The following is an 18386-nucleotide window of genomic DNA, read 5'->3' on the forward strand; positions in this document are numbered from 1 at the left end:
CAAAAAAAGCCACACAATGCGACTCATAATCTTGACTTTTTAAGCCATACTGCAATAACATCTTTAAAAGAACAGATAAGTTGTATATTTCAGCACCTGATAAACATCTGACACCAGAATGACTTTGCAATGGAATTCATTAGCATTACTAGTCCTACATTTACTGGAGTTGCAACTTTTTGAACACACTGCACTTTTCTTTAGGAGCTGTGACTTGCATTTTTCTTTTATTTGCGTACAAGAGGCAAACTAGCTGATGTTTAAAAAAAAAAATTACAGTGCCTATTTATCAGCAGCAGTGGAATTAAGGCTGTTTTATGACAGCTACAGTAGTGCTCTGTTAGCAGAATGTTTGCATATTGAAGTCTCCCAGTGCTTTGTCATAAGACTGGCTGTCCTTCAAAAGGTTCAATAAAGTTAGAGGATAATTTAATGTTTAAACCCCTGCATACACATACAGTATACCACTTCAGGAGATACAATGCATCTAAAGTGCTCCAGCCCCCCTGCGACCCTGTTCAGGATAAGCAGGTTCGGATAATGGATGGATGGATGGATGGACATAGTTTTGCATGTGACATTGTTGATCAGGAACAATACTGTACAAGGTCAAGCCTTCTGGAGCAAATGTATACCAAATCAGATCTTTGCCAGGACAGCCAAGTAAACATAGCATTTCTGATGCTGGCACTTCAAGCAGTAACAGAAAAATAAAATCACTACACTACGAAAGCATGCAGATTTCAAGAATTGAAATAAATTTTAGTTCTGTTTGTCCCATTATAAAGACTGAAGCAATTCCTGAATCCAGCCACAGCTTCCATAGCAACCATTTTTAATGCAGATTTCAGATTTCAGGATGGAAGCTTTTGGTTACTGAAGCTGATGATGGGGAATTCAAGGGGAAGAACAGAAAGAGAAGCAAAGCGGCCGTGCATGTTCATTTACAGCACAAGGGAGGTTTTATCTGAATAAAAAGCTTTCCAAGACAATTTACAATCGAATAGATAAAACACATTTTTGGATCAAATCTGCTGAAAGTGTTCAGCGTGACATAGAAAATGACTTAAAAAATATCTTATATAAGATTTAGAAATATACATGCCCCACTCCTAGACGTAAAAACATAAAACATGAAAAACAGTGATTCGGTTGAACTAATCAAACTTTAAGCGCAACCGTGTGACTAAACACTTATTGGCTCAGTGTTTAAAGTCAGGCCCTGCTGAGTATGTTCAGATTGTGTGCTGTGCCCCACAATGAAATGGCACCAGCTGTGCACACTACAAAGTTACACACAGTGTGTGTGGGAAGTTGCTTAACCCATACATTCCCACCATGGAGTGTGAACACCAGGCCGGGGGATCATGGGGTGGGGGCTGTAATCTGTAGTCTCTGGTACCTTCTTCTTACCAACAATTGTCTAGTCAATACCACCGAAAGCTCACGACGGAAGCTCAACATTGCCTATAATCCTGACAGATTATTACAAATTCACTAAAATAGGCTATGTTATAACATATGGATTGAAAGAAGGTTTCCTTCTGTAACGGTTAACATGCAACAGGTTTTAGACAAAATGCAGCCACTGATATGCTTGTTTATTTCTGCATGGTAGTTCTACGGTGAGACTCCCGGGCGATATGTCACTTCACATTCCCTTCCTCTGCATGGCTTCTGAGAAAGATTTGTACTCGACTTCACCCAAGGGTCAGCTCCATATTCCATTCCCAGCTATACTGTATAACTCCAGGCTTGTTTCCTTTTAGCTCCATCCATTTTCCTGGGCAGAATTGATCCATGAAGCTAGCTAGCTACAGTACATCAACTTTTTAGCTAACATGCTAGCATATGACTGCTCAATTGGTGTAAACAGCATATTGCAGCTGCTGTGAACACTGTTTCCATAGAAACTCCCTCCATCACAACAAGAGGGGGATGCCAATGGATATGATTTGTATGGATAAGAATTCTGATTGCCTAACACATTTTTTTTTTTTTTTTTAAACATTGTTTTGTGTAATTCCATTCCTGTGTGATATTATCACTTTATGAAAAATGTGAGACACTGTATGCCATTGATGGGCATGAGAAAAGAGGTCCAAGTGCAGGATTGGTAGGTCACCGTAGACAAACTTGCATTAAAGCATTACTTATCTGCTGCAAAGATGAAGCAGGATGATAAATGTACAAGTGCGTACAACAATTCAAGGTGTTGATTTGTAGATCTTTTGGTTTCACTTTACAATGTGGTATAAAGCCATGGTAGTCCCACACTGGAGCTGATGCATCTTGTCTGAACAGGATAACCTTTAACATATGAATAGTAATTTGATCCCACAGCATTGCTCACACTGTGTGTAACAAAATGCCATGTTTAGAAACTGCTGTAGTGTCTTAACAAGAGATGCTGTGTAGAGGAACTCTTAACACATGCACTCTAAAACAGGTGAACTAATGGTTGGTACAGCACTGAAATAGTCCTCTACCATTTATGTACCACATTATACGCTGTTACCAAATATTGGCCCAGCCCTTATCCAGAGTCCCTTGCACATTTCTACAGCTGGGTATTTACTGAAGCAATTCGAGTTACATACCTTGTTCAAAGGCAACAGCACCCCAAACTCTGAATAACAATTTGCAAACCATTATCCTACACTGCAACCATCCTACATTTGTAAAAGCACTACAAAGTATTTGACAGCTGCATTTCCTCATAACCTTCTTTAACACTATTCTGCACATCCATATGCAACTCAATGCGATTAATGGTGAAATAGGTCATTTCCACCCCTTCTCTGTGAATGCGCTGAAGTTGAAACGCCATTGGCTGTGGCAATAAGAACCAATTTTCAACCAATGAGCTTGAGTTATTGTATAGCTATACAATTTTTTGGTAGAGTGCCGGCCCGTCAACTGCATATTTGGAAACCAGAATTTTAGGACTATAAACATAGGTAGAGGGAAAGTCAACATGTCAGTGAGCCTTTTGCAATGATAGGAAGGGATTTACAATGGTTTTCTAACAATATTTTAACACAAAAATCTTACCTATTCTACCTTTAAAGCAGAATGACACAATACACAAGCAGGGAGGAAATATACGCTAAATGTACCTGATACAAGAACGTAAAGAACCCCCATGTTATTAACTCTCCCTATAATACATCACTCTCATTAGCAGGACACTTTGTCAAAGTGCCTTATTAAAATTATACTGGTTCACAACTCTGTACCATCACTAGTATGCTGGAAGCACTTGACTTTATTCCATCTAGTGATAATGGTGTTTCCACTGTAGCCAATGAACATCAGCATGTAAAACCTGTGAGAATTACCATTCAAATCCATGAAACTAGAAAGAACCAAAATGTCAGAGATTGCTCCATCTCACTCTGCATAGGATCACCTTCAGAAATGTAAATCGGCATAGCCATACATTAAATTCATAAACAGGATAGCAAAATCCATGCCTAGGAAAAAATAAATCTAAGTGCTTTTGGAAACCATCTAAGATACTACTTTTTGTTATTTTGGTTGGTCTTTAAAGACATTGAAAGGCTATTCATGACCAAAGCAGATACCTGCAGTACACATTTCAAAAGTGTAGTGGCTAAGCTACATAACAGGGACCCGGAAGGTTGGAGGTTCAAGCCCTAGTCTAGCCACAATAAGATTTGCACAGCTGTTGGGCCCTTAACCACACATTGCTCCAGGAGGGATTGGTTTACCTATATATTGCTCTTTAATTTCAGTTAATACCACATGTACTTGTAATGCATGTAAGTGTGTAACCATATAGCTGTACAATAACATCACACATGCACAGCGATTATCCCCTACACACTGAATAAAATGTAAAAATGCCAAACATAATGGATACAAACTGAAACTACCTCCAAGAATAGTGGAAGTATCCACAATATTATTTGTGTTGTGGTCAAACTTAAATCAAAGCATTTTATTAAAGGCACACCCTGCTGTGACAAATGTGTCAAAATTTGAAGGCAATCCAGATGACAGAATATTAAACACAGAAATAATGTGTGGGTCTCACTGAATGACAAGGCATGCTACAGCACTGGTCTGGAGTGGTTTAAATCAGCCATTATGAGTCTTTTCATCAGGATTTTTGCACAGTTCTCCAAGATTATAGTGGCTCATTTTCACTGTGATATGTAGGCCAACAAAGTACTCATCTCTGGAATTGCAACATTTTTTTTCTGCGCTCAACTGCCATTTCTCCTCAAACCATTTTAAAATAATGACTCAAGTTTATTGGTTGTGACTGTGGCAACAAATCCAGCTTGTGGCCTTTGGCTGGATTATTTGGTAGTTATAAAGATAGCTGTGATGTTTGAAAGAGTTTCAGAAGCCTTTAGTCCTGACTGTCATTAAAATTTCATTATTTCACAAGCACAACTTTTGAGAAGGAATTATTCATGAATCTAGCTGAATAATTATTTGGAGCTTTTGTAAAGGCTGCTTAAAAACAAGTTACAAATCAAAGCACAAACTGTACCACTCAAACAGAAGAAAATATATATTATTGCATTCCAAATAAACACAGAAGAAGCCTGCAGCGCACAAAATAACCACACAAAGACGAAGACCCAGCCATTTTAAAGGTATTTCAACTTGGTTTTGTCTAGGTACGGTTCCACGAACACAATGATATTCTGGCACACATAAACATTCTCAAAAGCAATATTCTGTTGTTAATTTTTTGTATTTTTCATCTTAAAAAATAAAGAGAGGGAATAAAGATTTGGCCTTGCTACCCACTAAATACCACTCTCTGTTTATCAAAGATCACGCAAACGGTAAAACCATTCAAAGGAGAAAAACATACTGTTTATGTGCAGTTCACATGTATCATCAAGATGATCACGGTGAAGCAGTGTACTCACATCACCATTTTGTTGGGGCCTCTATTCCCTGTACAACAAGGGGTACTCTTGATCTCCTGTAATTCCACTATCGATTCACAAATGTCTGCTCAAAAATTGTATTACAAACATAAATCTGCATATTCGATGGATTATGCAGGGATTATATACATGTAACAAACGTTAGCCTAGCCGTCGATTGGCCAAAACACATTTCATACTTAATAATACAATGTGAGCAGACTTATGATGGGGAGGCTAGGAGTGGTGCCTGATTGCACATTGCTGCTACACAATTGTGCCCTTTAGTTTTCATCACACCAGAATGCACAAAGAAATTGGCTAAATTAGCTCCTGCAGTAGCACATGTGCAAATTGCACAGAAAAAAGAAGCAAAGTTGCTGTACAATTTAGACCTAGATCGCATAGACGACAATTACAGAGTGACTGCACACCCTAAATTCAACTTGAAAATAATTAAATTATACTAATAATACAACCAAACGAAACAGAAGAAACAAAATAAGTGATGCAGATGTCATCAACTTCAGCACTAGCTTGCTTCTAGTAAAACATGGATTGACCCAAACATCAATACTACAGTACATGCATTTAGTTTTGGTTCCAGAAATGAGTAATCACACACAGCATTATCAAACACATACTAGCTACATATCTCCAATAATATTGTCTGTTGTAGTGCCAGCATTATTTCTAGCGAATATCCCTAAAGCACATTTCAAGGAAAGACGATGAGCAACAAGGATATGACATTTGACTTCCACGTGCAGAGCAAGTCTGCTTTTTATTGCACTACTAAGATCATGGCCAAAGGTGTCAAGCTAATATTAATGCAGCATGCCTGGCAAGTTATTCTTTCCCTGTCCATGTGCCCAGATCTGTGCTGTGTTCTGTGCACTCCACGTTTTAGAAAGCGTGCTCCTTGCATTATGTTTTACGCACCACAGAGTGCTCACTTCTCCTGCAAATGGTAGGGAAGGATTTAAAAGCCTTTACTTTGGGACAAACTGCTCCATCATCAGTCAGAGACCATCATTCCTGTGCCTCACTGATTACGCTCTCTGCCCAAAAATCACAGGCATACAAACATTAGTGAATTCTGTTTTGAAGCTTGAAATTTACCAGGAAAGGGACATTTCAACAGGATCAACCAAGTCATCTACAAAACACAAGCAAGGCACACAGCTGGGAAAGCCTAATTACCCATCATAATTTACAAGGATGATGTTGGCTAATTGGATTTGGATAACAACAAATGTGTCAAAAAAAATGGCTAAAAACAAAATACTTTCAGATTTCCCACAATTGCCAAGAGCTTTTATCTGTGTACATGGGAAGGTTTAAAGGGCCTTGACGACAGCCAAACACAAAACCTATGCATTGTTGTTCATAACATACAGGCCTTCGGAGGAAAGACTGTCAATAGTTCCTCAAAAAGAACATTAACCAACTAAATAACAAACTTCGGCGAATCTGTCGGCAAACATAATGAGTGAGCTTCACATAGGCCAGTTTTGACAGGGGAGAAAATGTGTCATCTAAACAAATGAACATTAAGAATGCTTTCCAAAATATGTTATGCTTTAGCTGCCCAGGAAATACAATGACTTCATCTTCAAAACTACAGTTGGCAGTGTAGGATTATTTAGCAAAGCTCCAAATCATGTGGTGTTCCTGAAATGGAGATCAAAAACATTTGCTTAAAATAAACCTCAATTACACCCCCCAACCCCAACCCTACCCCCTCCAAACACAACCCCTCCTCCAGGTTGAAATCTGCCATTGTCTTGCAATGTGAACGCAAATGAAAATGCTTTGTTCATGCCAGCCCTTCAACCGTTGATGACAACTTTGAAAGATCATAAAGAGTTTGTCGAATTTAGGCCCGGAATGAATTGGGTAGACTATTGGTGTCAGGCCTATATAACTTTACCTATACTTTGTACTTATGGTTCAGGACAGTTAGTGTGTTTACACAAATGACTGACTAGCATCAATTCTGAGTGTCTGGGCTACATTAGGGGAATCAGAAGCAACAAGTTGGTACCACTAATTTAGTTCTCATTTAGCCTTTAGGGATTAATTTGCATGCACCATATGCACTCACTTTGGGGAAAGCGATAAAATAACTTCATATGCCATTTTCTGATGGAAGATATTCAGATGAATTGAGCGTCATGGGGCACGGTTTTGAAATACTGAAATAACATGGTAGTAGATGACGTGCACGGATACATTCAAGAATTTTGTTAAATGCGTTTTAAAAACACATACTGGTCTTAGACTAGGGGTGTATTGGTTTCTACAGAACTAGGGAAGCGCATTAATGCAACATATGCATATCTTAATGCAAGTAGCTTACCACATAAAGCTTATCTGAACTTTCAAATAACGACACTCCTAAGATACAACAAACAAAACCTGAGTAGGCTACCTCTAAACTTCGAAATTATCATTCTAACACCACAGAGGCCATGCAAATGTTTTGAATAAAAGTCAAATTGGCGTGTGATCACAAAGAACACACCGAGACAACGGTGCAAAACATCGATAACAAAATGCTAACACTTCACCTTGTTGTAGTTGTAGTAACCCAGGCAGTGGGAAAAATCCAGGTTCGACGGCTCTCCGGGAATAGAATTCCCACCGGCAGACGGATAAAATCTTACATCCATGATCTTTCAGAATCTAAAGCAGTGCTCTGATGAACTGATCTCAAATTTAAACGCGTATCAGGTTCTCTCGTGTTCTCTCTTTTACAATCCACGTACAGTGACTTTGTAGGGAGAGATCGCAAGCTTTTGTCGGGACGGTTCGGAGGGAGAGATGGGGACAGGGGTAAAATGTCTAGTTTTGATAATCCTCTTGTTGGTGCAATACTTGTTTGTAGTTTTGAAACTCAGACACAGGTATGGTAGTGTTCAGGCTCTCCTTTTGGGACTGTTATATCCGAGCCAAGCCGCAATGTTTGCCCATGCATTTAGGAGCAGCTGCTGTACACAAAGAAGCCACGCGACCGGTACAGAGCGTCTTTCCACAACCTCTCCAGCCCAGCGGTACAGGAGCTGACAAAACAGAAAGACAAAATATAGAATATAGGCTATCAGCCCATTCAGGTTAGAATGGCGAGTCACCACTCTCAAGCACTCTTCAGACCTCAGTACCGTCCCTGTTTCAGTTGGTTCGTTTTCTTTTTCAAGTTTGTTGTTCGGTGCGATACTCGAGTAATGGCATTCCCTCTTCCTCGTGATGGCGATTACATTCGCTTTTTAAAATATTTACTGCCTTGCCCTTCTCTAAGAAACACGGATAATACAAGTCTTCAGCACAACGGTCACGGTTTGTAGTTTTTAAGTGCCGGAGCGCCCCGTTCCGTCTCTGGCAGAGCTCCTGCACGTTATGAATAAGTGAAACGCCTGAATAACTGGGGCCACTCCTCAAGCGCAGATCGCCACTCCCCGTTTAGCCAGCAGCTGCCTCAAGGTAAACACACGCTCCAATACACGCCCCAGTTACTGTTACAATCTGGACGGGGGTATTAGGCTATGTTTGTATTTTTTCAGTACTTCACTTATGACACCTTTTCATGGTTAGAGTTCATTTTATCTCTTCAAATGTTTTGAAAGGATGAGCTACAGTACAGTACAGACCATTCGCAAGCTACATACTGTAATTAAGCTATTTTCCACGACAATATTTTAGGACCGAATAGACTGAAAACAAGCAAAGACATAAAAATATATATTGGCTGCCAGATTTCCTTCGTGCGTAATTGTAATTAATATTTTTCTGAACCCGTGGGACATTTATTCATTAGTTTGGTTCTCTTTCTCTTTTTCATGCACTCTTTTTTCAGGTCACACATTACATTCCAATTTGTTGCAGTGTGATTAGCTTGCAACAGGCTTGCTATTTTCATGTAAACAATAATTTCTTTCAGTGCCATTTAGTGACATGTTGAGTCCTTATTTCCACTTAGGGAAAGCATAAGATATTAGGCATTGCACCTGCTTCCAAGTCTACTACCGCTGGAAAGTTGGCATGGGTGCACTGGAGGGTGGGGAAATGAAAATGAATGGTGTTGCTCATTAGCAGCCATAAAGAGAGCGATGACAAAGAGGCTGCAAAAGCTCACCCACTCCCCAGGTTGGGAGGCCATGTCACCACTTTCTTCACTGTGCACCCTGCCAATCACTTTTACACACGTTACTGAAGATATGATCTGTTAGCACAGAGTACAAAACAAACCTCGCACTTGATTTTCTTTAATCCCGATGTAGTGGTGCTGAATCAGAGGCTGAATACACAAGACCTGTGTTCTCCAGATTTACTCAGCCCTAAATGCTGGATGTGTTTCTATTCAGTCATTCCTTCCCCTCCCCCCTTTCTGACTTTAATGTCATAAAGCTGGGTTTGCAGGAGTTTACTTCCTGGGTTGTTTCCTGGGAGCACAGCAGGATTATCATACAGAGTGCGCTTCCCTTTAAATCGTATAACCTGCTTCCCGTGCGAATATGATTGTGTGGGATGTGCATATGCTTCCAGTGCATTATGTGCTTTTGAATGTGAGATGTGTTTTCAATTTATTCCCTCTAGATTTAACAACATAGATAGCAGTACAATGCAATGCATACAGTAAACTTACAGTACGGTATGGTTGCCATGATACAATCTTGCTTGTATCCACAGTCCAATGTGTACAGCAGTTGCAATCTGTTTTATCTATCCAGCTGGGGCCATGTGTTATGTAGTAAAAGCACACGTGTACATATGAAAAAGAAAACTATGAAATTATGTCAAAACGAGTAAACCCTGTCCCACCCTTGCAGAATAATTAGCTTTACATACATTACATACATTTATGCTGTATTGCATTGCAATTCCAACATCTTTTCCAACCTTCTTTTCCAGAGAATTCATAGTATTTCAAATAAGTACTGTATTTCAGATATTTGTGATAAAAGCCCATAAAGCACAAACAAATGTATCTGAATTATACATTCATACCCCTGTTACTTCAATAACTCTGGTGTGTAAGGTAGTGGAGATTAGTTGATTTTTTGTTGATTAGTCTGTCTGTCAGATCTCTGTTCTGAGATCTGCCACACAGCCAAGCTGAACTGTCACCATTGAGTAACCTAAAAACAAATGATCTTGTGTTGCCCTCAGTTCACGTTTAATTAAATGGGTGCAAAGTAATTATATCAATGCAAAACACTGGAGTATTAAAGTAAAATCATTGATGAAAATAAAAATGTGTACTTATATATAATCCCCTCCATATACAGTGGTGTGAAAAAGTGTTTGCCCCCTTCCTGATTTCTTATTGTTTTGCATGTTTGTCACACTTAAATGTTTCAGATCATCAAACATATTTAAATATTAGTCAAAGACAACACAAGTAAACACAAAATGCAGTTTTTAAATGAAGGTTTTTATTATTAAGGGAGAAAAAAACCTACCAAACCTACATGGCCCTGTGTGAAAAAGTGATTGCCCCCTAAACCTAATAACTGGTTGGGCCACCCTTAGCAGCAACAACTGCAATCAAGCGTTTGCGAAAACTTGCAATGAGTCTCTTACAGCGCTGTGGAGGAATTTTGGCCCACTCATCTTTGCAGAATTGTTGTAATTCAGCCACATTGGAGGGTTTTCGAGCATGAACCGCCTTTTTAAGGTCATGCCACAGCATCTCAATAGGATTCAAGGTCAGGACTTTGACTAGGCCACTCCAAAGTCTTCATTTTGTTTTTCTTCAGCCATTCAGAGGTGGACTTGCTGGTGTGTTTTGGATCATTGTCCTGCTGCAGAACCCAAGTTTGTTTCAGCTTGAGGTCACGAACAGATGGCCGGACATTCTCCTTCAGGATTTTTTGGTAGACAGCAGAATTCATGGTTCCATTTATCACAGCAAGTCTTCCAGGTCCTGAAGCAGCAAAACAGCCCCAGACCTTCACACTACCACCACCATATTTTACTGTTGGTATGATGTTCTTTTTCTGAAATGCGGTGCTACTTTTACGCCAGATGTAATGGGACACACACCTTCCAAAAAGTTCAACTTTTGTCTCATCAGACCACAGAGTATTTTCCCAAAAGTCTTTGGGATCATCAAGATGTTTTCTGGAAAAATTGAGACAAGCCTTAATGTTCTTTTTGCTCAGCAGTGGTTTTCGTCTTGGAACTCTGCCATGCAGGCCATTTTTGCCCAGTCTCTTTCTTATGGTGGAGTCATGAACACTGACCTTAACTGAGGCAAGTGAGGCCTGCAGTTCTTTGGATGTTGTTGTGGGGTCTTTTGTAACCTCTTGGATGAGTCGTCGCTGCGCTCTTGGGGTAATTTTGGTCGGCTGGCCACTCCTGGGAAGGTTCATCACTGTTCCATGTTTTCGCCATTTGTGGATAATGGCTCTCACTGTGGTTCGCTGGAGTCCCAAAGCTTTAGAAATGGCTTTATAACCTTTTCCAGACTGATAGATCTCAATTACTTTCTTTCTCATTTGTTCCTGAATTTCTTTAGATCTCGGCATGATGTCTAGCTTTTGAGGATCATTTGGTCTACTTCACTTTGTCAGGCAGGTCCTATTTAAGTGATTTCTTGATTGAGAACAGGTGTGGCAGTAATCAGGCCTGGGTGTGGCTAGAGAAATTGAACTCAGGTTTGATAAACCACAGTTAAGTTATGTTTTAACAGGGGGGGCAATCACTTTTTCACACAGGGCCATGTAGGTTTGGATTTTTATTCAAATTTGTTTGATGATCTGAAACATTTAACATGAAAACATGCAAAAAAATAAGAAATCAGGAAGGGGGCAAACACTTTTTCACACCACTGTAGACTGCCCTCATTTTGATAGCACATGTTAAGACATTTTATTTTCATAACATTACATTGTTTATATTTTACAATTTGAAGCATGTTTTTAAAACCTCTGGAACCATACTGTTGTTTAAAACGATAACATTAATGCAGTGGTAGGGTACTGTGACTTTTGCATCTGTCTTTGAGGCCCAGATAAGACAGATGTGCAGCTCTGTACAGTGCATTCCCAGTAAACACTTGTTTGGGAAATAACATTGACCCTGGTTAATCATACAGTCACTGCTAAAGATTCTTTCACAGGCTGCTCCATTTGACCCTAGGTTTCTTGTCACTTATTTCCTGGTAAATTTATAGCTAGTAGGAAGAAACTGAAAGTTATAATTATGATCTCACTGAATCTTCATCGTGTTGTGTCACTACAACGTTGTTAAATAAGTAACTAGCCTCTTTCATTCATTTTCTACACTGACTATGCCCCCCACTGTAATGATGTACATAAACCTGAGTGTAATATTTTAATAAAACATCACACGCTGTGCCTGCCATCAAAACATATCCACTTAGGCATAGCTGCTAGTTTTCAAAAAACACTGCTACAGTATACTGCTCTATTTAATTAGGTGCAATTATAGCAATAACAGTGAGACATTTATTTCTGCCTCATTCAAAAATATTGCAATATACCTTGCATGCCAATTTATTATCTCTGTTGTATCCTGTTAGATTTTCATGACTGAGAAATTATGTTAGAATTTAGCAGCTGTTGATGACCCTTGGGTAGTGGTTCTGGGTTAAAGTGCAGCACATTGATGTGTGCTGTGGTCTGGACTCACACCCCGGCCATGCCAGTGCAGACTGTACCCAAGTGTGCCATAGCATTGCCTCCAGTAGGGAGGGAGAGTTTCGGCAAGCAAGGTGCTCCTTGCTTCATACTGTAATAGCAGCTCCTCTGGTCAGCTGCTTTTAGTCTTTCTCAACATTCCTCCAGGACACCTGGAGACTATGCATACAGGGGATAGGGGTGCCACCAGGGATTTTGGGTCTCATGAAAATATCTCACATTGGGCCCAACACCCCAGGCCGCCCCATCCCAGAACAATTTTTTAGGGCCCCTGTTCTTCATAGATAGATAAATAGTTGCATTTTTATAGCACTTTTTGCACACTCAAAGCACTTTACAGAGATGAGGGGGATCTCTCCTCAGCCACCACCATGTGTAGCACCCACCTGGGTGAGGCACATCAGCCATTTCGTGCCGGAATACTCACCACACATTAGTTCATGTGTCATGGCATGGGATCTTTAAAGACCGCAGTCAGCACCTCAGTTTAACATGTCACCTGAAAGACGGCATCTCCTACTGCACAGTGTCCCCATCACTGCACTGGGGCACTTTGGTTCATTTGGTTGATTGGTCCCTACTGGCCCACCTTCACCACTTTCAGCAGCAACATAGTTTTCCCAGGAGGTCTCCCATCCAAGTAGTGACCAAGCCCACACCCACTTATCTTATGCTATGCCTCTAGTGATAATGAACTGCTCATACAGGTTAATGCGAACAATCAAATTATGCCTTGCACCCAGAAAGACCCTCCTCCAACTCCACACTGTGCAAACAGCTGGCGACACCACGTGTTTCGGAGGAGGATGTCTACACCCTTGCAAATTAGGGTGGGATTTGGACATGTTCAACCCTACACTGGGTTGAAATTTACAAATTTACAAAAGAAACAATACAAACTATTATAGCAAAATGCTTTAAAGTGTACATTTACAGATATGTTTCATCAACACACTATATATATGTGTGAAGAAACCAGTGTCATTGGCATGTACACACAGTATTCCTGAAGGGATTCGATATTTTACATGGCAATGAGTAACGGCATCTATATGCTGCACTACATTTTACACAAGACAGTGATCCATTATCTACTTCCCCCTGTCTCATTTTCCCCACACTGCAATGTGTGATGTTTGTGTGGTTGTGGGCACGAGAAACAAATTGTACTTTCAGTAATCTGAACAGAGATTTGCAGAGACAATAGTCGATTCATTCATTTTATCATAAAAACGATTCTTATATCTGCAAAAATGTTTTGTATTTGAATTACAACAAGAATGCAGGAAAAATTATATATACAAGTACAATTCTCATTTACGCTAGTTCAAACAGACAATTGAATGAATTGTACTATATAACTGATGACATACCCGTGATGGGATCCCCAGGCATATACAGAGCTCTCTTAATCCCCACATAAAGCCAAAGTCGTTGAGACACAGGAAGCTCTAACACCTTTAGTTAATTAGGTAATTAGGTATAAACTTGTCATTCCACTCCCAACCAACCATCTACAGTAGCCTACAGTGTCAGGCCTTGCCCTCACTTACTCCTAATGTGGTGTTCCTTTAAGCCTTTGAAGAGTGGGGTTTTTTCAGTTCATGATTGAGAATTGCATTACTTTCAATGACCAGTGTTGTTGCATCAGCATTACGAGATTAAAAAATCACATATTTGTGATCTTCAACCTTAAAGGGTATACCATTCTCTTATAAAGGTTTATTTTGTAAAGAATAATCCACGACGAGGTGGTCATTACAGGGTTTTAGCACGCGATGCGGGGGTGAAGAACTCGTGGAGGGTGGTTGCCTCCGCGGAATAGATTATTACCCTTATACCATGGTCTTTTGCTAAAGATAAAAATATAAGCAGGGGTGGTTAATATTTTTGGGCCTCAAAATGAAACCTTTTTTGCTGGCTCTAACTACTTCAAGCCATTAAGGTTGTTTTAGCGTGTTGCTATAGTTACATATGTTGTTAGTTACGTACTGCTAAAAATAGAGAGGCTAGCCAGATGGCAAAGTCCGGTTTTGATAATTTCTTATCTTGGTTAAAGGTATAATAGGCCATTTCGGACTATCAAAAGAGGAATTTCAGCAACAAACAACCTCAAACCACAACACTGTTCCCACAGTCTGAGTGTAATGCATAATATAAAGCGTTATTATACAGTTCAGTGTTCTCGTAGTGTTCTGTTAAGAAAATGTTCGCCGAACAGGTGACTTTATGAAATCTGTGCTACACCAAAACTATTTACATTTTTTGTCTTTTTAAAGTTTTCACTTTAACTATCCAAATATGATTATGAGCAAGCAAGTTATTTGGCTATGTAACTAGCTGGCTATATAACTAAGATAGTCCACCAAAATGATGCTACTGTAACTTACAGTTTGAGAGAAATAAAGGTTTAGCTAAACACGGATAATTGAACACGTAAAGAGATAAAAGGAACGTGTAGCTGCCCAAATTGCCCTCCAGACAAGCAATCACTGAAACTCTGCATACTACTGCTTATCTAGTTAGAAAACAATACCAGCTCGCTATCAGTAACAACAAGTAAATTAGCTATTACTAGTTCCCGAATTTACAAATAGCCTATCCACCTGAGGCACAACGCTTGTGCATTATGCATCGCTATTATGGTCGTATTGCCTATATTTTACCCTACATGGATATTTGTAAATTTGTCAGGCTAACTATAGCTCATTTGCTTGTTGCTACCGATACCAATAGCGAACTGGTATTGTTTTATAACTAGATATGTAGTCTTTGCTTGGATAATAAGCAATAAAAGCGCCAATTGGCTGTGGCAGTTAGAACCAATTTTCAACCAATGAGCTTGAATTGTTGTACAGCTGTACAATGTTTTGATACAGAGTGACGGCCCGACAAATGTACACTTTGAAACCCGAATTTTAGGACTATGAACACAGTCAGAGGGTGAGTCAACATGTCAGTGAGGAAGGGATAATAGGAAGGGATTTACAATGGTCTTAAACAATGTTTTAACACAAAAATCTAACCTAGTGTACCGTTTTAAACACGGCTTCAAAACTCACAGCAACGTATTTAAACGCGGAAAATGGCCTTGCACATATTACACCACCATCACTCAAGTTAGCCAACATAGCTTGCTTCTCTATTTTGTGCTGGTGATAGCCAAAAAAGTAAAAGATTATAGCTAATTGAGAGTTGTCAATTTATAATCAACCATATCAGCACATCACATAGTAGCGTAACTTTAGCAATCTACCAGAAAATTAGAGAGCTTATGGCTATTAGCTATCTCGATGTAACATTATTGTACATTACAAAACCATTTACATTTATATCATATTATAAATTTATAAAAATGTTTTAAAGCAAGTAGCTTTTTTGGCATGACAAAGTTGTGGTTAATAAATTAAAACCTGTTTAACTCATATCCCTCTGCTGGCTTTGGTCTCTTCTTGGCAAACTGCAGGCAGTATATTCATTTAGAATGGTGATTGGGCTTGACCGGGACTACCTGCCAAATGTTGAAGGATTAGGCTATACGAAAATATAATCACCACCTAGCATCCAATCTGAATCAAGTATTCACCAAGACCGTGGTATAACTAAGCAATAACTCACGACAGGCAGTGGTATATATACATTTTTTCACAGCTAAGAGGCGTTTTTCAGGCCGATCCATAGCGGAGGTTGGCAATCCCCATAGCTGCGATAAAATTTATATATACCCTAGCCTGGAGTGAGTTATTGCTTTTATAAAAAGGTTACCAAACATAATATTATAGATATTATAGACACAATCCAATTAAAACAGTTTTTGGACAATTTCATTGCGATAATAATTTACAAGAAAATAGTTCCCGCTGCTGGCAGATAGTGCTAGGCGGTTGCTATGTAGCATCAGTAAACTCTAACATTGTTCTGTCAAACTCGCTAGCTGGTTAGCTTGCAAGCTACCGTGAGTGAGCAAACAAGAGTTTATTTTTTTGTTTGAAATTGCCTAACATTAGTGGGATCACGTTGTGTAGGTCCACTCATTTTATTATTTGGAGAAGTGCTGCTCTACTTTCTCCGGTCCACAAGTTTCGGTCACCCTAAAGCTGCCTGCGTATAGACAAATCTCTCTCGCAAATCAAGAGCCACATCGGATATTTTCTGAATCATGTGGAAGCAGTATGTAGCTCTGCTTGCTTGTAAATTCAGGGCAACATGCAAGGTGATTGACGTGCATCGTCTTCATCTAACGGTTTTTCATTTCGACTCGAATGGCCGCTTCACCGCGGAGTGATACTTGAAATAGAACTGTAAACAAGCACTAGAACTCACAGCAGTGGTATATTGAAAATGTATCACTGCTATCAACCAATCAGATTGTCAGATTTGTCATGCCTGTTTTATAATGTTTATTAATGAACACCCACACCCATACTGACCAATGTATACTGCTGTAAAGTCTTCATCACCAGCATCTAGAATCATTCTGGGTATTTTAGTAATGAAATCCATTATACTGTAGTTCACCATAGAAAAGTTGATAGTTATTATGTCAGAAAAAGGTGTTTTATAAAATGGTATATTACCTTTCTCATATAAGGGGACAACAGAGGAATAGCACAGGGCTGTCTACACAAATAATTCTGTGATATTTTAGAGAGTGACAGTCCGGCAAAGTGATCCATCTCTTAGTGTACACATATCTCTGACAAATGGAAGTCTGTCAAAGTCTCACCGATAAACCACTGCCTGAAGCAACTGACGGATAAACATGACAGGATAATGCAGCTTGAACCCACAGAGACACCATCCTGTAGAAAGTAATTTAGAATCGTCTAATCCATTCCTCTGCTTTGGATTCTAGCAGTTAAAAATAAATGTGGTCTCGCAACATGTTGATTTCAGTTACACATTCTTTTGGATGAAATGTGTCTCTTTTTTTAAAGATGGACACAAGACTCATGGAGTGGCTAGCCCGGGGTAAATCTGCAGGAATGGGTCGCTGTAAAACAAAGCCGGTCTTTAAGGTGCAATCGCTTGTAAAATGCACTCCTGCCATGAGTTATTCATTATCTTCAGTGTCAAATCGGCTAATTCCATTTTACATACGCATTTCTGCCAAACTGACAGCTGCACATATTTTCGGAAGCACCATGAGGATTTGTTTAAGAACTACAGCACATCCAAATGCCCACCTTCTTTAAAGCTTTTCGAAGGCTGAACATTCTATGTTAGTTATAGATTGCCCTGAGGCTTTTTGCTTCCATTACACAACTCAGCAATAATGTATGTGCAAAAAAAAAAGAGATTAAAGGTTGAAGGCAAATAAATAGTTCTGAAAACATTTCATTTGAATGCTTTGCAATGTATGTGCTATGCATATTTGTATACCAACAGTTCTGAATGCATGTTGAAAACAGGTTTACACCTGATTTCACAAATGTTTCTCACCACAGAGTATGAGATAAATCACATCCAGTGTGTGTTATTGATAATTGTACAACTGTGTTGTCCCATATGATTAATTTGCCATTTAAGAAATAAATCTTGTTTGACACATTCTTCCAAATTGCTTCAGTGCAAGGCAATTTGTCAATTATGACTCTTGGAAATAATTTACTCTTTATAATTAATATCATTTCCATTAATGAAAGCCTACTGAAATGGAGAGCTATATTTGTTTTCAGACAGATCTGTAACTGTTTGAGATTGATGGATCTCGGAGTCAATGAAATGGCACAAATCCTCCTACACACAGAAAATAAAAATAAAAAGCTTTTCTGGGCCAGCTTCTTTAGAACTAGAATCATCTTGCACC

The 18386-nt window shown here is 39.3% G+C and overlaps 1 protein-coding gene across 2 annotated transcripts in view; it reads right to left on the reverse strand.

Moving 5' to 3' along the window:
* Positions 1-8275, reverse strand: part of tox3 (TOX high mobility group box family member 3) — a 47844-nt gene extending 39569 nt beyond the window's left edge. The window contains exons 1-2 of one of the 2 annotated variants that reach the window (XM_061222320.1): positions 8070-8275; positions 7487-7978 (exon numbers count right to left, since the gene is read on the reverse strand). In XM_061222320.1, the coding sequence (XP_061078304.1) occupies positions 7487-7588 (102 nt within the window). In that variant the 5' untranslated portion in view covers positions 7589-7978; positions 8070-8275. Of the gene's footprint in view, positions 1-7486 lie in introns of both variants that reach the window. The other variant, XM_061222321.1, reaches the window with a different exon arrangement.
* Between the last annotated feature and the right edge of the window lie 10111 nt (positions 8276-18386).

This window comes from Conger conger, chromosome 15 (assembly GCF_963514075.1).
Source record: "Conger conger chromosome 15, fConCon1.1, whole genome shotgun sequence".
In the NCBI taxonomy this organism is placed as follows: Eukaryota; Metazoa; Chordata; class Actinopteri; order Anguilliformes; family Congridae; genus Conger; species Conger conger.